Here is a 24,363-nt window from a genome sequence, read left to right as displayed (position 1 = left end):
TTTTACGCTCCTCCGCTTTCAATCTAGCCATTGGACAGTCTCCAGAGGATCATCTTCCAATCTACCCGTTGGACAAAACTATATCAAAAAGATTGCGTAGCCGTTGAGAGACAAAATCTAAATCTCCGCCGAATCTAGTCGTCCATACAACTAAAGTCTTTGTTTCCATAAGTAGAGCTTTTCCGTTAAAAAATAACTTGCCTTGAGATTGATTGCTAATCAATTACGATGTTTTGCATATTAAACCGTTGCAAAACAATCTTCAAGATCAAGTCAATCAATTTATTCTAAGTGTGAAATACGAAGCAGATCACTAGCCGTTATTTACGTTCTGAACTTGTGTCAGGATGGGAACATACGAAGTTCTCTAAGTCTAAAGTTCTTCATCTGCAGTCTAAAGTCTGATCCTCTTCATCTGTAGTCTAAAGTCTGAACCTCTTCATCTGCAGTATAAAGTCTTAACTTCACCTTCCAAAGTCTAAATCTCTTATGCTTGAAGTAATTTCACAATATGAACACGAACAAGATCAAGATTGCCATATGCTTGTCTTTCAAGAATAACTTCCTGAATCAAAATATTTCAAGGCATTTATCAAACTTATAAAACACACACGGATAGTTTTGTCAACTTCAAAATTCATTCGGAAGTTTTCCGAACAATCTCCCCCATTTTTATGATGACAAAACTTTCCATGCAGATATATAGATTTTGAGATAATTTTTTAGTAATAAGATCAAACATATATTAGAGCAGATATTCAAGATATCATATATGATCAGAGTAATTTGATATGAGACTTTTAAACTTTGTTTATGAATAAGATAAGACACGGAATATGATTTGCATTGTATAAGTGCAAAATATGAACCGTATTAAAAATCCGAATCAATGTCCGTCTCCTTTCCTTTGTATCCAATAATCTGCATATCAAAATATATCATATCTGCATATTTCTCCCCCTTTTTGTGAGCATCACAAAAAGATATATGCATAAAAATCCATAGATTCCATAACAACCATAACAATATATGGAATTATAATCACAACTCAATATTATGCATCAAGTAAGTATAATTAACTAGTAAGCGCATATGCATATTTACATTCTCTCCCCCTTTTTGTCATAATCAAAAAGCGATAATAATGGAATGGGTATCACGTAGAGAATATATAATTCAGCTCATTTTCACATACTATCTTCAAAATATATATCGCATGAAATACATTTTTAAGAAACATCATCTTTCGTGAACATAATATATATTCAATATAGCTCACGTTCTGTAGAAACAAATATCATATACATCAGCAAATATAAATATCAATGATCACGGATGTACATAATAAATTTCACAACGTTTTTGTCATAATAAACTGATAATGTAAATACGAGATTTGTTAATGATAAAAAAAAGATAAGGGAAATAGAAGATATACTAACCCGGATTATGTAGAACTTAGCAAGTTCTAACATACATTACCTTTTCTTCCATAGAAATCAAGAGCCACTAGAAATTAAATCAACTTTATCAAGGTTTTCCCATACTAGATCTATGTTCCCCCTCTATTTGATGCCATTTTGAGATGATAATGATTCTCCCCCTTTCTTTTGCATTTTTCCACTTTTTGCTCTTCGCCTTTTTGTTTTTCTCTCCCTGTCATCAAGACAGCTTTTGCGAATAGCTTTCATTGCGGCTTGTGCACGTTGAACAGATTGTTGTTCCTCTATTTTCTTTGTAGCAGCAACATCCGCTACATTAGTTTGCAATAAATTCGAGAAAGAAATTTTTTTTCTTCATTCAAGCTTGTCTCGAATTTAATTTGCATAAACTCAACAAACTTTCTTGCACAAATTTGCTATTAAAGATATAATATCTCACATAATATGTATGAATGTTTGTATGTACTCATGTACGTATATATATTGTGCAACTATGTCTTCTTCGATTTTTTTCTTGTTCTTTTTTTTTTCTTTTTCTTTTTTGTCTTTATTACTTATGAATTCATATTATCGAGTAACATTTTTCTTTTTTACACAATTTCATTATTGAAAAGTTGTCATGTCAGTAGCCATGCCTGCATGAGCAAATATGTTAAAGATGAAGTTTACATGATTCCACGAGATCAAAAGGCAAAAAAAAATTTATTATACATATTTGAAAGTCGAGATTAAATTGCAAGAGTTGGAACGGTTTAGAACCTTCTGAAATTTTTTTTTCCAAAAAGTCCTAAATTTATTGTACGGAGGTCAATTCAATCATAAACCTTTCAATTATGCCAATTTAATCCTAACCATTTTGACGATTTGCCAATTTCTAAACATTTCAACTATGCCACATAATCCTAAACCTTTTGATAATTTTCCAATTTAGTCTTAAACCTTTTGACGATTTGTCAATGTAGTCCTTCTAGCCAAATATCCATATAATAGGTTTATGACTAAATTGGCAAATCTTCAAAAGGTTTAAGACTAAATTGACGCAAAGAAAGTTTTGGACTAAATTAGCAAATCGTCAAAATGTTTAAAACTAAATTGGCATAATTGAAAAAGTTTAAGACTAAATTAGCACAATTGAAAAAGTTTAGGATTTAATTGATTGCCGTATTATAGGTTTAGGACTTTTTGGACAACTATCCCCGAACTTTCTCTAGAGATCGTCCACCATGATGTTGCAAGTAGTGGATATCCATTGCATTCGATATGCATTACATTGGAACGTGTGGTCGGACTATGAACATCGGATAGTGGATATGCACGAGTTCATACTTAGTTCCACCTTTTACTTTCTTTCTCAATCAAAAGAGAACTCGTTTGTGCTTTAACCTTGAGAATCTGTCATTTGTTTAGGATGAAAGAAGATTAAGCAGTACATGCATGTGAAAGCATGTGCATTAACATGATAATGTGGTCTTTATCCTTTGAGAAAGAGACGATTGCTTGTCTTGTCGTTTAGTCAGCTGAAAAAAGAAAAGCCGGGTAATTTATTTTAGAGCATCTACGTGTCGAATTAAGCGAGGCATTACATTAGTGTTAAATCCACGTGATTAAGATCGCTCACCTGCCTCCAGACAAGAAGTTTTCCTCGGTCTACGAATAATCTCCTAAGTTTTAATGAATTGCACTCCATTAAATCAACTTTCATGGTGAAAAACACGACCAAATAATTTGAAAGGCATAATTTACCATGACTTATTAATAGTAGTCGGTACTGATTAAGAACTTATCAACAATCTAAATATGCACATTATAAAGATTATCTTCGTATTAATGAAATTTAGGAAACTTTTGGATAGTTACTAAAGTTTTTTTAGTAGTAGCGACTAATGTATATGTGCAATTACCAATGAGATATAAAAATCTATCAACCTTTTATTATCTCAAAGTCATAATATAAGACGTCGATGAATAATTCATCAGCATTAATCGAAATCAAGGGCTATTGGTTCCGCACAATATTTACAAACACGAAATTTACTGCCCTGATGTGAACTTACTGGCATGTCGCAAAAAGGTGAACTATAACATACTCATTTTGTTTGAACTTTTGTCAACTTAGCTTCAAAGGCGTGCATGTTTGCTTGGAGTTAAATAACAGCAAGAAATATTTTTTTTCCCTTTACTTTCCCGCCAAAATTTATAAGATTATTTAAATTTCAAAGAATTATGCAAAAAATTATATGTGAGCCTACGTGTTAACATTTCGCCAGTTCACAATTGCATAAAAATCAATTCCTACTCGAAAAGAAAAAAAAATCACTCGGGGGTGCAGTTACTAGGAAGTATTTCTTTGCGAATTCTCCTTCCCCGCCATGAATGATCAAACTTTTGAGGGGGGCAAGGATAGAAACTTAGTTTGGTATCCGAAAATCAATGGAGCTAAAAGACATGGCCTATGGATGTCCTCATTATGAATTAATTATCTCCATGGTTGTAGGTCTCGAGTAAATTAACGAGGTTTGAAATTTGAAAAATGAAAAAAAGCACAACTGGACAAAACAATGTATGCATCCTATGTTCCAAGATTCGCGCTGCAATCGTTAGTTTTTGTCTATACCATTATTGTATGCCTCGATTTCTTTAAATTATTCAAACGTTGATACCCTTCCATTCTTTACTAGATTCCATGCACGACGAATCTTCCAGTCTTTCAAACAATAAATCTATATATAAAGAGGGAAAAAGGTGAGCCAAAAGAATAAAAATAATATTTTTTTTCTCTATATGGACAAAACTTATTGAGCACATGCAACCTTAACTTACAAATTTTATATTCTTCCTATAAATATTAATTTTATGATAGTTAATCTTGTCTAGTTTGGGCATGGATTCCTGGGTTGCGAAAACGTATAGCCACTTGCTTTGGGGGGAGACGGACGTGCCTTTTTGGAGCGTGCCACTTGTAATTATATCATCAACATGAAAGGGAAGGTTTTCTTTTTCTTTTCTTTTTTCCATTTCTTTGGCTAAAGCACACTTTTTGGACAACTTTTGTCACGTGTTCATACTTAAATCCCACTAGGAGTTAAACCAACTCAAGTTTAATCTTATCTTGATCTATCTTAAGTTCATACTTAATCCACGACTAGTGGATAGATCAAATAGTGAGAAGCCGGCACCCGTGTTTGGTCAAACCCGCCGTTCTTGACTGCTATTCCGCCCCTTTCTGTTGCTTTTTTTGCAAAACCGACACCACCATCAAACTCGCCAGGCTCAAAAGAGCCAGACCCTGAAATTTCATCGTCATTTGCCGCCGCACGCACCCTCACACTCCGCCACATCCCGCCATTCCTCGCATTCACCGACCCAACAACTTTCAATGCTATTCCGACACTTTGGGCGTATCAACATGAAATGTTGTGTATATAACATAAACATAAAGGTTGTCCCAAGCAACCTGAGAGTGGCGACCCTCTCTAACCTAGTAGCCCAATCCGACAATGAATGCACGACATGTATAATAAAAGTAAGAACACATGTTGTGTCAAGATAACCAATAGTCGAAGACAATCAATAGTTGAAGAAAAATACGAGGTACGACCTCAACTAAGGCTGTGTTCGTTTGCGGAAAAATATTTTTTCTGAAAATATTTTCCGTGTTTTCCGGTGTTCGGGGGCGGAAAATGTTTTCCGTGGGAAAACATTTTCCTTCCCCACCCCCAAATCCTTCATTGTTTTGAGGAAAATGATTTCCTCTTTTCACAAAGAGGAAATCATTTTCCCCCAAATTGAAGGCAAAATTGCCTATGGGAGGGAAAATAGTTTCCGTGGGAGAGGAAGTTGATTGCCGGTCACCACCGTTGGCCGCCGGTTGCTGGCCGCCCGCCGCCGCCGCCGCCCGCCGGTCGCCCGCCGCCGCCCGCCGCCGCCGATCGCCCGCCACAGCCGGTCGCCGGTCGCCGGCCGTCACCAGTGAAAAATATTTTCCGAAACTTTTTCATATTGGTCGCCAAACACCGGAAAATTATGTTCCGGGAAATCATTTTCCAGGAAAATGACTTCCGGAAAAATATTTTCTAAAAGGAGAATATTTTCCGCCAAATGAACGGAGCCTAAGATAATGAGCCGATTGATACTCTTCCAAACATAAGAACAAGATATATGCCTCGATAATTTAAGTGGTGGAATAGTAGTCGGTGGGTCGGGTCAAGTACAGCTGAAGTTCTCCTGGTGGATCCAATACGAACTCTTCCTTGACATATATTTTTTATTTCTTCCAAGCCCTTGAAATATCGTTGCATGAATACCTTACGGCCACGTAAAGTCAAAGTTGTTTGCAAGCGCCACGTCAATAGCTGATACGGCATGCAATTTTCCACTCTGAACCAATTACAGATTGACACGCATATACTGATGTGGATTTAGATGAACAAAATAAATAAAACCTCCATCCACTTCACTTTTCCTCCTCCATCTACGGCCACCTTGAGCCCAATTCCACGCCACCCTCCGCTGTCACCACCGGTGGAGTTGTCGATGCTGCATCTAAGGTGACCACTGCCGGGCGTCCAACCCTCTGCGGCGTCTTTGGTTGACGTTCCTTCCCTTAACTTCGTTTCTACTTATCAGATATGGAGTCATGGGGACGGAATTGTAGATCTAAAGTCGAACATCATCACTCGTAGCCATGGACGAGCCGCTATCGCTAGAGCCATGTTTGCAGATAAGTCCCGCCACGGTCATGGATGAGCCGTTGTGGCCAAATCTAAAGGGAAGTTTCCTCAATTCTGGAAGCTTGACGGTGGCAATGGCAACTGCGGCGGGACAATTCAGATTCGAAGGCATGTGAAAGTTTGCCTTTGGATCTCGACCTTCAGATGTGAAGGTTCGCCGTTGGGATCTCAACCTCGCCCGTCGCCGTCATGGACAAACCTTTCCCGTGCTAGGAGAAAATGAAAACAAAGAAAACCTTCATGATTCATCCTCACTTGTTTCTTTTCTTTGTTTTTTTGTTTTCAAATTGTATTGTCTGAAACAAGCGACACGGGACTTCAAGAGTCGCTATTGGACTCAAGAGCCATGGCTCTAGAACTGTCATGCTCACGGCCATGGCTCCAAATCTGGAACTCATGGCCGCAAGCTCTTGATCTATAGCCATGGCCATGAGCGACGATGGCTTGTTAGGCACCGGTGGCCATGGATGGCAAGATATCAAGAGCCGGCCAAAAAGACACCTGAACGTGGCACCGATGGCCATGGATGGCCAGATATCAAGAGCCGGCGGTGCCGATGGCCATGGACGACAATTAGGTTAGGAGAAAAAAGTAAGTGGAGGAGGAAGAAGAGATAAATTAGATTTTTTTTAATCCCACTCAGCAAACACATGTCAATCAACTATTGGACATAAATAAAAAAAAGCGTGCGCCATATCAGCTATTGATGTGGCGCTCGCAAACCACTGAATATCTTCTCGGTGGAATAGTGGTTGGTGGGTTGGGTCAAGCACAACTGAAGTTCTCCGGGTGGATCAAATACGAACTCTTCCTTGACATATGTGTTTTGATTCTTTCCAAGCCGTAGAAACATCGTTGCACGAATACCGTACGGTCATGTTAAGTCAAAGTTCAAATGAATACAAGTCATTCCCTGCTTCAATTTCACGCGCCATGTACATGCATTTAGGGCAAAACAAAGCCCAGAAAAGAATAATAATAAAGCACGTGCCCTAATTTTCTTCCTCCTCTCCCTCTATAAAAACCACTAGACCAACTCTCCAAAACCCCCATCATACCGAAGTCTCAATAACCATTGTTTTAAGCAATTGTTGTCTACACCATTCTTTCTTTCAAGAGCACACCCGAAACGATCATCGCCGCCATCATCATGTTGACACCACAGCTTAATCAATCCCCATCTGCCTCCCCAACCTTGGTCCCATTAAGCAAGCCATCTAGCCAGGGCAATGGCGAGATCGCAATTTTACCTGGACAGTCCGCACCTGCACTCCAAAAGAGCCCTAGAATCGCTCGAGTGGGGCTTGCATCGAGTAAGATCGAAGCAGTTGCCAGCCCGAGCGCTATCGAGAAGTCGCTGTCAGTTAAAGCGGTAGTGACCGTGAAACCCAGCACCGGTGGATTGTTCTCGGATATCGGGATAAGTGGAGGGCTCGATAAGGTTACCGATCTGGTGGGGAAAACACTCCTCTTGGAGCTTGTTAGTGCAGAGCTTGACCCCAGTAAGTATTGAGCATTCAGTTTTAAACTTGAAATTGTTAACACGATTTGTAACTGAAACATTTGAAGTTTTTCAAAGTTCAAAAATAGCGATATTTAGAATTATATACGAATTTTTACCAATTTTTTAAGACTAAAATTCCTATTTTTAGGTTTGGAGAATAGGGCACAGAAATACATGAGTGTTTAGGACTTGCAACAAACAAGGATGTTTGATAGTTTAATTAACAACCATACCCAAAATAAATTCTCCGTCTACATAGGTTTGTATTAAAGGATCTCATGCATGTCATTCCATTTAGTACTATATGTGAGATATAACATGTTGATGAAGGTGTAATTTTCTTGTCTTGTTATTCAAACTATTGATCTCTGGTATTCACGATGTTGAAGATTAATATACAGTCCTGAATTTCATTCACAGAGACAGGACAAGAGAAGGGGACAATCAATGGGTACGTGCACAAGACGAGCCATAACGAGGAGGAGGTGACATATGAGTGCAAGTTCGAGGTTGAAGAGGAGTTCGGGGAGGTCGGTGCGATTTTCGTGGAGAATGAGCACCACAAGGAGATGTACCTCAAGGACATCGTCCTCGACGGGTTCGTGGATGGTCCACTTAGCATCACATGCAACTCATGGGTTCACTCCAAGTTCGATAACCCACAAAAGAGGGTCTTCTTCACCAATAAGGTTAGGTCATAACCATAGCTACATGGCTTACTATCTAGGTTTTTGTCATCAATACCTTTTATGATAACGACTTGACTAGATAAGATATATATGTGTCACTTGGAAATTAGGGTTTTTGTACACATATGTATATTTGTGTTGACCCACTTGAAGGCACTTAAGAGGAGAGGGTTATAAAAAACGAGAGTCTTCTTCACTCAAATAGCTTATGTGTCATGAAATGCAAGTTTTCTCGAGATAAACATAGTACCACTCCTAGGTGATATAGATTCTGAAACTGACCCGAAAGTGACAGGTGAAACTAATGTACAATGCGTGGGAATGAAAAGCGTCTATGTTTAGGCAAATTTCAATGTGGACGCAGACCGCTACTACTGACAAAAAGAATCAAAAGAATCAAAAACAGCACCTGTAACAGGAGATAGTCGATTATCACCGTTTGATATTATGAGTATCTAGATAGATTTAATTTGGAGCTTGATGGCTTTAATTGTGCGCTATCGCGAGGTAGTGCTATTTACCTACAGAAACGCCGAGCGGGCTAAGGAGACTGAGAGGAGAGGAGCTGGCGATCCTGCGAGGGAACGGCCAAGGCGACAGAAAGTCGTACGAGAGGATATACGATTACGATGTGTACAATGACCTTGGGAATCCGGACAGCGGCATGGATAAGAAGAGATCGGTGCTCGGTGGCAAGGAGCTTCTGTACCCTAGACGATGCCGGACCGGACGCCCTCGGTGCACAACCGGTGAGTCAAGAAATTATTTGTTATCAGTTCATAATAATGACTAACACAACAAAACTATATATTATTGAATAAATTTCTTTCTGGACGGGGAATGCCCTCGAAAATAGTAAGTCCAATGGTAGAGTGCAAAATAAAAAGAGGGACCATGAGAATGAGAGTGCATAAAAATTGGAAGAGATATTTGTAAAGTATAAGAATAGAAAGTGAATCGTATAAAATCAGCCATATCCAGGCATAACACTTTTAGCAATTGGAAATAATAGTCGAAGAAACATCAGCCATTCGTAATTTCATATCCTTTTTGCATGCTTCTGGCTATCATCATATCTTTATTGATGTAATGTGTAAACTAACCTAGCTAGTATATCAATGATTATAACTATTCGTTTCTTCGGATAATAAATTACAAGCTCAGTAGTCAGTACTATGTTAGCTAGTGTTAAATGCAAAAACTCGTTGATTTTGATTTTTCATCCCAACAAACAAGTTAAACATTCACATGTAATATCAAGTAGATCCACAGTCAGAATCGAGGAGCGGGAGTATATACGTGCCTCGAGATGAACAGTTTTCAACGATAAAGAGCTTGACGTTCTCGGCAAAGACGGTGTATTCGGTGGTGCATGCGCTGGTGCCGTCGCTAGAGACAGCGATAGTCGACGCCGACCTGGGGTTCCCCTTCTTCACCGCCATCGACCAGCTCTTCAACGAAGGCATCAACTTGCCCCCGTTGCAGAAGCAAGGCTTCCTCAAGGACCTCTTTCCTCGGCTCGTCAAAACTGTCACCGATGCCTACCAAGCTGTCTTGCGCTTCGAAACCCCTGAAACCATGGAACGTAAGCAAACTTGCTCTCCCTCTCCCTCTAGTCAGATTCTATGTCCTTATTCAAGTATTGTTTGGACAGCTATCTCACATAAATTTCTACAATATCTTCGATTCAACGCGCTCAATGAAAGGAAACTAACAAGTGATCTAAAAGAAATATTTTTTTCGGAGAAAGTAACATAATAATCGCTCATTCTCTCCTCAGTAAAATACATTATTAGTCAATCATAGGACAAAAATTTATGTTTTATTTATCATATATGGCAGAGATGATTATATATCTCCAAGATTTCTCATGCATAATAATTAGCCGTGTTGTTGCACCCCGCAGGAAACAGATTCTTTTGGTTTAGTGACGAAGAGTTCGCTCGTCAAACACTAGCGGGAATTAACCCTTACGCGATCGAGTTGGTCACGGTAATAATTATATGTATATGTACATATTTCAACTATATAATTTGCTCATAAACAATTAATTTAGTTCAATGATAATTAATTTCCCTTGAAGACTAAAATTAGGGTATATCCTTTCTATACATAAGAGGTATTAAAATGTGTACTCAGGAATGGCCCCTGAGGAGCAAGCTCGACCCTACAATCTACGGTCCACTCGAATCGGCCATCACGACAGACATCATCGAAAGGGAAATCAAAGGCTTCATGACAGTCGACGAGGTATGCGGATACTCCCACGATGAAGTATCACCTTATACAACCTATATGCACTCTAGGGTCGAGCATTAACCTAAATAATACCGCCCAGTTAATGAAAATTTGACCTGAACCCGACCTTCCCGGTTCGGTTCGGTTCAATTCAATTTGGTGCAGGCCATAAAGAAAAAGAAGTTGTTCATGCTGGACTACCACGATCTGTTCCTACCGTACGTGAACAAAGTGAGGCAGCTCAAGGGGACAACCCTGTACGGGTCGAGGACGCTCTTCTTCTTAACCCCAAACGAGACATTGAAACTCCTAGCGATCGAGCTCACGCGGCCGCCAACCGACGACGGGAAGCCGCAATGGAAGCAGGTGTTCACCCCGTTCTGCCACTCCACAAGCATGTGGCTCTGGCGGCTCGCCAAGGTCCATGTCCTCGCCCATGACTCTGGATACCACCAGCTCGTCAGCCACTGGTAACAAAATAAGCCAATGATTACTTTTCGACAAGGAAAAAGAATCATAGATCTATTACGTAGAAGTATACTAGTGACAAAGCATTGTGAGATCTGAGTATGTAGATAATTTTATTTTATTTTTGCATTGAAATGATTTGCATGTAAAACGTGATATTATATCGAGAAGCACCTATTTCCATAAAGGCTAATGGTACAATTGACATTTCTCCGGTTTCGATCGTTGCAGGTTACGGACTCATTGTGCCACGGAACCCTACATAATAGCAGCGAACCGGCAATTGAGCGTGATGCACCCAATCTACAAGTTGTTGCACCCGCACTTCCGGTACACGATGGAGATCAATGCTCTGGCTCGTGGGTATCTCGTCAACGGCGACGGCATTATCGAGAGCACCTTCTCTCCTGGCAAGTACTCCATGGAGCTTTGCGCGGTCGCCTATGACAAGCTGTGGCAGTTCGACTTACAAGGCTTGCCCAATGACTTGATTAGCAGGTATTGTCCATCAGTTGCATACCTCTTTTTTCCCTTTCTTATGGTAACTGAACCTTTAAGCGTGCCATCGCTTTTCTAATCGTGTCAATACTTGCCAGGGGATTGGCAGTGGAGGACCCGACGGCACCACACGGCCTCAAGCTAGCGATCGAGGACTACCCCTTCGCTAACGACGGCCTCCTCTTGTGGGATACCATCAAGGAATGGGTCACCGACTACGTCAACCACTACTACCCCGACCCGAGCCGCACTGCGTCGGACCAGGAGCTCCAATCCTGGTGGACCGAGATCCGGACCGTTGGCCACGGTGACAAGAGAGACTCCCCCGGGTGGCCCGACCTCAAGACTCCGCCCGACCTCATCCACATTATCACCACCATAGTCTGGGTCACCTCCGGCCATCACGCTGCCGTCAACTTCGGCCAGTACACCTACGGCGGCTACTTCCCGAATCGGCCCACCATCGCCCGAACCAAGATGCCCGTCGAGGACCCGACGGAAAAAGAGCTCAAGATCTTCTGGAACAAGCCCGAGGTCACGCTCCTCACGTGCTTCCCGTCCCAGATACAGGCAACGAAGGTAATGGCGGTCCTTGACGTGTTGTCGAACCACTCGCCGGATGAGGAGTACCTGGGACAAGATCCGGAACCGGCATGGAAGGAGGAGCCGGTGATAAACGCGGCGTTCGAGAGGTTCAATGGGAGGCTGAAGGAGCTTGCGGGCATCATCGACGCGAGAAACAACGACCAAAGGTTTAAGAATCGGAACGGAACCGGGATCGTGCCGTATGAGCTCTTGAAGCCGTTCTCCGAGCCCGGCGTGACAGGGAAGGGAGTTCCATACAGCATTTCCATTTGAGACAACGACATTTCGTGGTGATGGCAATGGCGTTTGCTGATAAAAACACCTTTCTTTCTATTTTGTAGAATAAGAGGAGTGTCGTATATGCCGATGATAATGTGATCATCCTAATTTGTGGACAACATTAATTCAATTTCATGATCTAATTTGTCATTTGTGACCAATATCTAAGTAGTTATGATTAAAAGATTAATTTCAGTTCTAGTCCTCTATGAATTGCAAAAAAAGAAAATTTTAATAAGTGCCAATGCGCATAAAACCTAATGTTCACTACATGTATCTTTACTATAAATACCATCTTCCACTAATGTTGCATACTAATGTAGAATCTACAAACTTGGGTAAATGGCCAGTTCGATAGATGTTAGAATACACGTGTGAGTTATGTTAAAAAAAAGTTTTCACATCGAAAAATTGGTATGGTGTAAAGCAGTTAATATACCATTGACTTAAACATTTAAGTAAAAGTGCGTCCAATCTTCTCGGACGAAAATTATCGGGCTTTTATTGTGCTCTCTTAACAAATAGATTTGTTGAACATGCTACTTACCCACAAGTGAGAGACAAGGGCATGCACTTCCCGCAATCAAATCGATGAGTGTAAAGAAAATAGATTAGATGAAGTTATTATTGCAAGCATCCCGAGCACGTAAGTCCAGCTCACATGTGCTCTTATATCAGGTCAGCCACACGCGGGGCTCATATACTCCAGCTTTATCTAATATGTATTTTTCGGCTAGATGGGCTAGAAAAGAACGAACTTTATATTGGTCCCAAAAAGCCCAAATCAATTAGAGGTTACCTCGTTCTTTTAAGAATGCCTCATCCTTATTTTGATCATAAAGTTGTTAGATGTAATTTGGCGAAAGACTGAAGATTCCGATTACTGATGGATAAACAAAAATCATGCCTAATCAAAATCAATTTCGAAAATGTGAAAAATTATGTACTAACCTCCAGCCATCGATGAAGTCGATAACCAAATATGCAAAGAATTGAAAATGTTGAATAGGTACTTGTAGTCAATTATCCTCTCAACGTTGATGGTGTATTTTAAAATTATCAGATAATCAGATTATATAATGAGAGGATTTGGCTTATATGACCTATTTATTTCCCCGTTCATACCGTTATAAATAAATTTTTTCATCAACATAGTTATCTTAATATTGGGCAATCACCATAATTATCACGCACCTTAATGTGCTTAATAAAATATCGACGAAATTAATTAATGTGGAAAATAATAAAATAAATGTAGGATCATATTATTGATGTTATAAAAAGAGTACCATAGTCTGCTCCTTTCAGGAGATTTAATGAAAGAGCAAACTTGATCTGAACCTAATAGGAACTTCATAAATTCAACCCGAGGGTTACTTGTTTTGAAGTCTGAGCTCCGTTGTCCGAATTCAGAAGATCGAGTATGACCAAACTGAAACTAGATCTTCTATCGAGCTATGACTTATTTATCACGTACCAATTGTACGTGACAGGTAAAATATCAACTCCTAATTCATTGCTTGTAATTGTACGTAAAGTTTGTTATGCGACATGTAGGTCAGAGGCGGTCAACCAGAGTTTGACAACTGTGAATAGAAAGGTGATGACTAAAATCAAGGGAAAATTACCGATCATAATCCTATTACACTTGTGCCAATTCAATCCTAAAATTTTCAATTTGATCAATTTGGTCATAAACCATTTGACAATTTGCCAATTTATTTATAAACCTTTCGACAATTTGCCAACTTAATCATTCTAGGTAATTTTGACTGGAAACTACTAACGTGATGGTTTAGTCATCGCTGGTTATCCAATGTGGCACGGCCACCGCTAATATGGATAATTTTTACAATTTTTTCGCCAGCCTAGGTGAGGGCGACCCTTGCTATCACCGATGCCAGGCAATGGCTGGTGGAGGAAAAAAAAGGAAAAAAGGAAAAAAGAAAAGTTCAGAAAATTAAAAAAGTTATACAAAATGTCCACGTCAGTGTCAGTTGTGCCTTTTAGGACTGCCGACACTGACTAGACCGTTATGTTAACGATTTTCTATCAAAGTTAGCCGGAATAACTATATTAGCAAATTTTGAAAATGTTTAGGATTAAATTGGCAGATCGTGGAAAGGTAAATTAGCAAATCATCAAAAGTTAGGACTAAATTAGTCAAATTGAAAGATTTATGACTGAATTGGCACAAGTATAATAGATTTAATAATTTTGGTAATTTCTCCCTCAAATCAAAAAGTCATCCATAACCAACCCTCACATTTTTCACATCTAGCATTCTCAGGCCTAAACATTTCTTCTCTCTTCTTTCTCCAACCCCTACTTGAGTATCGGAAGGTCCTACTGAGTAAAATCCTAGGAGACTTCCTTGTTTCTGGTGCGCAAAGATCCGATCCAAAGGGAGATCAATCTAGTTTGAAGCCAACATATGAATCGACAAAATCTCACAGATAATGGACGGATACGAAAATCCTCTTTCTTTGGCTGGACTTTTTACAAACAACTTGTATAATGTAAATCTATAACTCTTTTTTTTTATTTTTTTCATATGAAGTGAGAATATATCATTCCTAACTCAATGCTTAAGTACGTCCTGTTAAGTCAACATAATATACTCACAGCCAAACCGATGAAAGAGAATAAGAACTATGTAAATCTCATTTAATCAACTTGAAGAGAGGGGAGTTTTGCGGATTATAAATGGAAGATCAATCGACGGAAGAGAAACTGAGGATTTTGTTAGGGTTTATCGAGAAATCTTTTGAACCGAGTGGCGGAGAGCTTTGGGTGTCTTTTGAGCCCACTCTTGTAATCCACGTAGTTGATGCCGAACCGGACGGTGTACCCGCTGCCCCACTCGAAATTGTCTAACAGCGACCATGCAAAATGCCCTTTAGCGTTCACACCTTCCCTATACTATACCAAAGAACCAAGAAATCGTGTCAAGAAAATTGGAGAATTCGTGAGAATTCTGTCGTCCTATGCCCAAAAGTATAGATTTTTGTTTCCGTGCTGGGTAAATTTCAATTAGTGTCGTTAAGTGTCAATAAGTTGTTGGTGAAAAAATTACTTGCGACCCTATTCCGGGTAACTTGTTGGCAATTTACCAATGTCTTTATGAAAATTGCCAAACTTTCTATAATTAGCAAGTTAGTAGCCTTTATACCAACTAATACAAATATAAATACATAAACACGCGATCGGTTTTGATTTTTTGGTTTTGAAACAATAATTGGCACCTTTTGTAATTTCTCTTTTAGGGTAGAAAAATTATTCTTTTGTCTTATGTAAATCTATGTATATTTCTTATTAAAACCCGACTATTAATTCATCTAAAAGGAATGGTTCACCTAAGACTGCTTTTGCATAGAAACCGAAGAGCGCACATTCTCCACCTCTCATCTTCCATTTTCATCCGACCCAAAAAAAAGACTTCCATTTTCAAAAGAGCAAAGAGAAAAATCAACAGACAATTTCCAGACCAAGGGAAAGACTCTCACCAACTCGTTTCACTTTCTCCTCTTCCTCTAGAACGAGAGAGACAGAGAGAGGGAAATAAAAGAACTCTAGACAATCGGTTCACGACAATATCAAGGTTTAAACTCATTTGCGATACCAAAAATTTCCATAATATGTACGATTTGTTCTATTCACCACATCATTCATAGATAAAATAACTGACGAGACGAGGGCATCGAATGTTAAGAGAGAGAGATATGCCTGGGTATTTGTGAGAGTATAAGTGTCCCATATGCTTGGCCCTCTGCCCCCTTCATTTGCTGCACCTTCATACTGAACAAGAACCAAAGGCCAAGCAAGGGCCTCAAAAAATCACAGCCAAAACCGGAATTTTCACCTCTCCCTTGTGAAGAGAGAAGCAATTCGGGATGTATGTTTGAATCGGATGTAAAAGAGCTGACCTGATAAGAGGCTGAGGCAGTGCCAAAGAGGAAACCAGCTGGGAAGCTGCTTCTGTTGAGCAAAGCAGTGTCGTATATAGGTGTTGTCGTTGCTCCACTCTCCCTCACTGAGCCCAACACCACCTCCATGAAACTTGTCAGGCGCATATAGACCTGAAGACCCATTATGAGGTTTTTGGATGGTTTTTTCTTTTAAAAAAAAGCTTGCTTTGAGTCCGTCTCTCTCTCTCTCTCTCTCTCTCTCTCTCTCTCTCTCTCTCTCTCTCTCTCTCTATATATATATATATATATATATATATATATGTCACACAGAGAGAGACAGACAGAGGGAGAGCTGAGGTCTAAGAGGACACACCAACCCTTTTCACACGTCCTCATTATTGACCCAGTCTACTGTTAACTGTTTCAGTTCGCACCAGAAGTTATCTCCAGTTCGCACCTGAATCAGAATACAATCAGAATAACTAAACGATAATCAATCAAGATCTGGCAGTGGACCGGGTAAACACTCACATAGATATAGAACTATCGATATTCTCGAAATTGAGTCTCAAGAATAAAAGTCCTCAATCAATATCATGTAAAAGGAATTCGTGTATTTGAAAAAAAAATTCCTCGTTTATTATCATCAAAATTATGCTTAATTTTGTGAAAATCGAAAGTCCTCCTTAGGGGAAAAATCTGCTGCCTGCAACCAGCTTAAGCCTTGATTAAACATTTTTCGTAATGTTTCGGGAATTAATCAGCCAAAATCTGAAATACTAAAGATCCAACCAAACGAACATAAAAACTCTTAGAATTTATACCACATCTATCCGAAATTAATTATGTCACGTCAACCAAGTCATACATGCTCCATTGTATAATTTCATCTACAATCGGTTCGACGCTTTGATCTGGTTTTCACTTAATAAATTACATCTAGGGGTGATCAGTTCCCAGTCTGGTTGGGTCCTACCCAAGAATCGAGAACTAGACTAGAAGGACTGGTTTCCAGTTTCTGAGAGACACCAGTCCGGTCTGCTCTAATGTAATCGGTCACTTGACAATGAGCATCAGCTTGCAGAGTCGATCAAAGCTTCTAATCTCTGCAAATCTTCATTCACAAACCCCGTCATTGCTCCTGGACAGGAAAGAAGGCAATGCGAAGATTAAGAGAGGCACAGAAGGACGGAATCAAAACGATGCAAACCAAAAGCCAAAACATCGATCTACATCTCAGAAACAAAAATGAAGTATTCACATCTCTGAAATAAGCGATCGAATTCTAAGAAAAAGCAGAGACAATGAAAAGTCAAGTGAGAAAAACTTACAGATTACATGAAAGAGCCGTATGAGACTAAGAGTTGAGGGAGAGCCGAGAGGGATGTGTGAGAGTCGAGCCATAGCCAAGTTGCAGAAAGAGCAAAGAGCGAAAGAGCGAGGCATGAGATTCAAAAGGGAACGAGTGAAGAGCGTCAACATCGAGCTAGGCGTGAGGCAAGAGGGAAAGGCAAGATTAAATTAGGGTTTTTAAGAAATTAAAAAAATTAAGATATATATAATCAGTCCGGTTCCCACCTCGGTCGGTACGGTTTTCACCCTGGAATCGGGAACTAGACCGACGAGACATCCGTTCCACAAAAAGGAATCGGGAATTGGACGAGAATCCCCTAGAACCACCCGTTTCGGTCCAATGCGAGTGACTTGTCAATGTAGTCGGTCTATCTTGCTCACTTCTAATTACATCAACTATCCTTCGGCTGCTATTGGTACCTTCCTTTTCAATTCCCGCGTATGATGTGCCCAAGTTATAGTTTTCAATTATTTTGGCAATATTCATTTTCAAACCAGAAATTATCGACCTTAATTCTGACAAAGCTACACTTGGAAGCACAATATTCACCGGAAGAAAAGATTCTCAAAAATATGAAGTCGGCAGTGGATTAATTTGGATGAAAAAGAGCCAAAAATATAGGGATATTATCATATATATAAGGACCAGAGCGAGTCACGAACGGTGAAGTTTACTTATATTCATGGCATATGCCTTGGTCCTTACAACTTGCCCTCCTCTAGACGGCTATGAAGTCTAATGCATCAACTCGGCCAAGAGACATGGATGCGTTTTCGGGCAGAAAGATTAGGGAAAACAAAGCGAGGATGATGGGTTCAGTCGGGTCGGATTTCCTCGGAACTCGAACGCGGCTAGCAATTTGAGCCGTACGTAATCCCCAACTTGAGGGCACCGACCCGTTAAAAATATGAAAAGGAATGCGTTGCTTTTGGTATGTTATGAAACAAAATCAGTGATGTCGTTGCTTTTTTTTCTGCAGTTGAATGAGTTAAGTGTTTAGCACAGGGAAGGAAACAACTCTACCTCAACCGGAAAAACATTGGTACCTACGCCTCAAAAACTATTGTGTGCTTAGAGTTTGTTTTGACGTGGTCCATGTGAAAAAATGATGTTCAATTTTACTACCAAGAAATCCAATCCAAAGACTAAACTTTTTTGTTTTTCAATTTTCACTATCGTGCTATGCGATATATCTTGAGCCGGCTTAGATATCCAATAAGTCAACGTTTCTAACTTAGTTAAACCAGCCATATTAACCACTGGAGTTTACCGTAGTGGCTACCCTTCCTACTTAAGAAGGGAAAGGTGGGAAGTTCAATTTCCCACCTTCTCAAGGAGTTTAGAGGTAAGGACATTTAGTTTCAGATGTGGATTTCGACTTGCATGCTCTGCAAAGAGATAGGACAAAAATCTGAAAGTGAATTTAGAGATGAAGTAAAATGGACAAAAACAAAAAAAAAACAAAAAAACCAGCCATATCATCTATATCGAAAGTACAGGAGTCGAGACCATTTAATCTCTCTCAATATTGAACCAAAAAATCATATCGAGCAAGAATTGAACCTGACCTTTATCTTTTGAGATTGAAAGTTTCAATTGCCTTAACGGCTCGACTAATTTCTTGCAACAACAGTGCAACCTAATTGTACACTCTTACCTACCTCCATGCTATGTTGTTTGGATGAATAGTATTTGAGTGTACATACATAATTGCGACGATTAAAGAATAGATGGGAAAGGGAGATTTGTAGCAAGGCATTGAGCAAACCGAATTTGCAATTACTCCTATTTCTAGATTCAAGTAAAACCTTTCTTTTTCTTAGACTTCTTTACCTTCCTGACTCAAGTCAACCTTTTTCACTTGCTTGTTGACTTTTTTCTATTCTTACTTTGTTTCTTTGGTCTCAAGGACATTGTAGAATTTGAAAGACCCAGATTCTTCTTTGACAGAAACGCCTCTGGTTCACTCTTCAATGCGTGGTCTCTTACGACAAAAATATTCAAGTTGAACAGAATTAGCATGATTTCAGTTACTATGCGTCTTCCAATTCAAGGAAAACCCTTTGCATAGCAAAATGTATAAACACACTATATTACAAGATGCATACTAAAAACCGCAAGGAGAACAGGCATTTGGCAAATGGATCTTATCAAAGGTTGGCGACATACCTAAACATATTTCACATACTATGTCAGTAGACCAACTTTACTGTGCTTATCCGGTTAAAAAAGAGCTTATCGCACGTAAAAAATAACGAAATCCACACGGGACCTCATCTCAGAGTACACCGGACCTTGCACGTGTTGTGGTATAATGAACAGTTTTATCCGTTCAATTTCAACGTTAAATAATTTTCAGAAGATATCAGAAGATAAAAAGTACATCTTGAGGAACTTGAGAGCTTCAATAAGATTAAGTCAGTCACACGGAGCCTGAATGAGATCATAGACAACCGAAACAACATGAACAAGCCAATTCAATTGACTTCCCATTGCTGGTGCTGAAGAAGAAGTTCTAGAGATGCTTGAATTCCAAATTAGAAAGTTTTTCCTTAACATTTACGAGGTATACTCGGCCCATCAAACCCCCACACTTCGTCGGTTTCAGCACAAATGGATTGGCTCAAAAGAATAGATGTAAATAACAGTAGTTGGAATCTTCAGCAGAGAAAATGAGCATATGATGGCATATGATGGCAATAAAAGACCAAAATGCTATGCATTAAGATGAGAAGGTCCTAATGAATCTTACTTTGCTTGCACCTTAAGAAGAATATTACACTCCTACAACAGTTAAAAGGACTGCCTTGGGTGCAATTCAACAACAGAGAAACAGATATTAAAATTGGCGGATTCATCAGCTGAAATGTCAGCCTGAACTTTCCAATCTGAGAAGCAGTAGACTAGCATACAGAACTCTGACTACTTTGCATAGACAGAGAGCAACTTATTTAGCTCATAAAAAATGCGAAGTTTTGAGTGACAGATTTTGTATGTAATGGAACAATGAGTTCCTGCATGCAATATATCAAGCAAATCAACGTACGCTAACCACTGATTGTGAACTTCAGTGACAGATCATAAAAATGTCATGTACAACAAGTACAATGAGAGAGGGAATGGAAGTAAATCAGTTGCAGTCAGAACAACCATCACAAATTAGTGTAGTCAGGAGTGGAAGGATTAAGGTAGATAAAACCTGGAACTCTCCCAGAGATCGTCTGACATAATAGACAAGCACAAGAGAGATCGGGCATCAAAAACTACAATATCCATAATGGAGAAATCTCTCTGTTACGCGGTCACATGTTCTCCGGAAGTTCACTAACATTAGGACCGGGAAGACTAAGCAAATAAGAAACATGTGTTTATCCAACTAGATGTGGAGCAAGAGCATCTCACCTTTCTAGAATTTGGATACATTGGATAGGATATGGATAAGAAAATTTTGATGCATCCAATATTATTATGTTATATAAGAAGTGCTTGAGCAGTAACAAGTTAAACTACATAAACCAACAGAACTAAACATAGAATATGTCGACGCACCACGGTCAAAGCAAAAGCTATAACAAATGAGCAATTATCCCGACAAAAAGCACTAGACAAGGGCAAAGGTTCAAAGATAAAAAGGCAAATCTCCCAAGACTTACTTCCAGTACCATAAGATAATCACAGATGCAGTATTTGAAAACCTTCATGAGACTTCTCAATTAAGCAAAAAGAAGAATGTCAGAACCATATGTCAAGGACCCATAAGTCTGATTATGATTGTCCTATTCCAACTAAAGCCCACCACACTGCCCTAGTACAAAGAAGAAAATTAGCATAATATGATCATAGAAAGGTTGGGAAAAATGTTAAATGGCATTAACAGAAATAGCATGTCCAGGATAAATAGTTCCAAAAGCACTTACCAAAATCAAATAGGATCAAAGATGCGGAATCACCAACAAGAGAAAAACAGAGGAAAAAAAGAGAGCATGAAATAAAGTTCATTTAAGGCCTCACTTCCCATTTCATTTTTTCACCGGGTGTTGGAAAGAGGAGGATGCATCAAACGCCATATGCAGGCTCATTTGCATTCGACACCTGCTTCAGCAGCCCGACGAGGCTTGCTTTTCCTTCTGCTGCCAATGTGCCGAAACCCATTTGACTTGGTTGAGTCTTCCGTGTTTGATCTGGCTCCGACGCCATTTTCCTCTTTCGTGATATCTGATTTCTCTTTTGACAGCGAAGTCCGTTTCCTCTTCTTCCCATTCTCTGTTGCAACAGGACTTGTTGTTTCCTTACTTACAATACCGTCTTTTCCATTCTCTCCATCTTCGCCATCTACTTTTTTAACAACTTCCTCATCAATTTCATCCTTGAAAAGCTTTTGTGGCCTTCCCCTTCTCTTCTGTGCTGGAATTTTCTCTTCCTCACCGCTTCCAAGATCTTCATGACTGCTAGAAGTTGATCTCTTTCCCTTTCCTCTGCCTCTACCCATAATTCAAAGACTCCAATCAAGGAATTTCATGGGGACACGGGATGTTTCTGCATGACAAAAAGCTTAACCGCATTAAAGTCAAATCAGGAATATGAGGATATTTCTTCTGAGGTCTTCGCCCACATTGCAGATTTGTATCATTGCTTTGGATGATCAAATTTGCCTTTCAAAAAACTACGACCACAAAAGGCATTCACTTCCTACCAGAGTTGATACTGAGTGTGGCAATAAGATCTTCATTTAGAGTTAGACAAGCAAGCATTGCACTGTTATTTCTCAAAAATCTTTAGTTACCTCCTAATATAGGATACAAATTTTATGGTGTGATCAGATGATTTGAGTGTGTATTTGACTTCTCAGCTCATTGATACCGCATCAAGCCTAATAAATCCTGAAACTATTAACAATCAAATAAAAGCACAGAGGAAAATTTGCAGAGGCAACAAACTCCCATACAAAATCACGCTAAAGTAGAATGTTCATTCTAGATCCATAAGATAGGCAGCCTCATCACTCAATCAAACATCCATGGAAATCGTCTTTGATTCAAGGAACTAGATACTAAAGAAAATTCTCAAATTCAATTAGCAAGTGCCCATAAACGAAAGATACAGCCGAGGGCAAAGCAAGAACTCGATAAACTGCGAAGCAAAGAACCAAAAAGAAAAGGAACTCTTTAAACAGCAGATAAAAGTCAAAATAAGACATGAAACTGAAGATCCACAATAGGGGAAATCCGCTCCGTAAAGCAAAGCCAACGCAACCGAAAAAGCAGTCAAAATCAAACAACTACAGCTACAAATGCACACCCATCATCCAAAAATCCACCAAACACAGAAACATATAAGAAGGCGAGACTCGTCTTCACACCGAATTCATACCATATATATGAACGGGGACGGAAACTAACCCGATACGAAACAAGACTCCCCAGCCTCTTCCGGACGAGACCCATCAGTCCAGAACGTCCAAACAAGCAAAGAAAGTGAAAAGGAAGAAGACCCAGATGGAGTTTTCTCGGCCCGGGTGGAATTAGCACAAGATGGGATGAGAACCAAATGGACAAATTACTATCGCCCAAGACTGAGATTTGAAGACGGTGTTGGTGGTGTTGCGAGAGATTCAAAGAGATGCAATACGATGGCGATGGAGAGAGAGAGAGAGAGAGAGATTGCTCTGAGTTGTGAGGGGGTTGAAGAGGAGAGAAGAGAACGGAGGAGAGAGATATTTTGTTGATTGGTTCTGCGTCTGCCCATTTTGCTGAGGTTCCTCTATTCTACTACACATCACACAGCAGTACACTGGCTGTGCGCAATTCCTTTTTTGCGCGTGAGAAGATAAATTAAAAAAAGGAAAAATGGAAAAGAAAGCCAAGAAGAGAAGACCGTATTCTTGTTTGCACTTTCCTAGGACATGAACATGTCGCACAAAGTCGGTCCAAAATCCTAAAGTTGAAAGCTTGAAGGTTGGGTAAACATAAGGGTGAAAAAAAAAGGGAAGAAAAGCAGCAAAAAAAAATATGTAATGGATCTCTTTGTAGGTTTTCGGGGACTTTGTCGGTCTAAAATATAGGACAGTTATATTGATTATGTCCATATTATTTTTCGTAATAATATTATATCCATCATTTAAATGTTTTTCTATATAATTCACGATGATTTGTAAATGTCGACTAAGGATTTGAGATGGTGTTGAAGGTGATATCCACGGAATGGTTCGTATTATTTAGATATTCACGACCAATAAGTATTGTATTCTCTTTCTAATAAGCCTTGAAAAGAGAAGGAACGTTAAAATGCTAACAGGCATCTAGCATTGAATATACCCGTTGCGATAGTACTCATTTTGAGAACGTCCAATGCCAAAGTCACCAAACGGGCAAGTCACCAATCCCTAAAACAAACTATAAAATGTACTTTATATGTTCAATTACTTTACGGGCGGGCATTTCACCCCAAAGACTAGACTATTCTATCATGATGATGCGTCGTATGTGAAAGTATTTTATCGCAATGACTACACAAGAACATCAAAGAAAACACAAATAGTCAAAAGGTTTTCAATGAATCGAACCCTTGATGAACAATTTCTCCGTAGAGGATTATATTACCTCCCCTCCTAATGTATTTTCAGTTTAAGTAATTTGCCCCCAAAAACTTCGGTGTCACAGTATCACTCT

At 39.4% G+C, this 24,363-nt stretch overlaps 2 protein-coding genes and 1 long non-coding RNA gene across 4 annotated transcripts; 1 reads left to right on the top strand and 2 right to left on the bottom strand.

Moving 5' to 3' along the window:
* The first annotated feature begins 7,240 nt into the window (after positions 1-7,240).
* On the top strand, positions 7,241-12,488 carry LOC115674594 (linoleate 13S-lipoxygenase 2-1, chloroplastic-like). The gene is made up of 9 exons (XM_030597029.2): positions 7,241-7,674; positions 8,097-8,365; positions 8,877-9,114; positions 9,630-9,950; positions 10,272-10,357; positions 10,505-10,615; positions 10,769-11,073; positions 11,303-11,569; positions 11,668-12,488. The coding sequence occupies exons 1-9, from the start codon at positions 7,323-7,325 to the stop codon at positions 12,425-12,427; spliced, it is 2,709 nt and encodes a 902-aa protein (XP_030452889.1). The 5' UTR covers positions 7,241-7,322; the 3' UTR covers positions 12,428-12,488.
* Positions 12,489-16,166: 3,678 nt separating this feature from the next.
* Positions 16,167-16,530, bottom strand: LOC130138617 (uncharacterized). Its single transcript, XR_008816959.1, has 2 exons — positions 16,360-16,530; positions 16,167-16,231 (listed from the first exon to the last, which is right to left on the bottom strand). It is a non-coding gene; the product is annotated as an uncharacterized LOC130138617 (long non-coding RNA).
* A 5,013-nt stretch (positions 16,531-21,543) lies between these two features.
* LOC115674601 (uncharacterized) lies at positions 21,544-23,460 on the bottom strand. 2 transcript variants are annotated; one of them, XM_056313159.1, is made up of 2 exons: positions 23,187-23,460; positions 21,544-22,231 (listed from the first exon to the last, which is right to left on the bottom strand). In XM_056313159.1, the coding sequence occupies exon 2, from the start codon at positions 22,182-22,184 to the stop codon at positions 21,771-21,773; it is 414 nt and encodes a 137-aa protein (XP_056169134.1). In that variant the 5' UTR covers positions 22,185-22,231; positions 23,187-23,460; the 3' UTR covers positions 21,544-21,770. The 2 variants fall into 2 exon arrangements, with proteins under 2 accessions (XP_056169134.1, XP_030452903.1); XM_030597043.2 differs by having other exon boundaries at positions 23,095-23,459.
* Positions 23,461-24,363: the final 903 nt, after the last annotated feature.

Source organism: Syzygium oleosum, unplaced genomic scaffold, assembly GCF_021117445.2.
Source record: "Syzygium oleosum isolate NSW1041296 unplaced genomic scaffold, Sole_v2.1 Sole_v2.07, whole genome shotgun sequence".
NCBI classification, from domain to species: domain Eukaryota; kingdom Viridiplantae; phylum Streptophyta; class Magnoliopsida; order Myrtales; family Myrtaceae; genus Syzygium; species Syzygium oleosum.
This window is presented reverse-complemented; position numbering and strand designations above follow the sequence as displayed.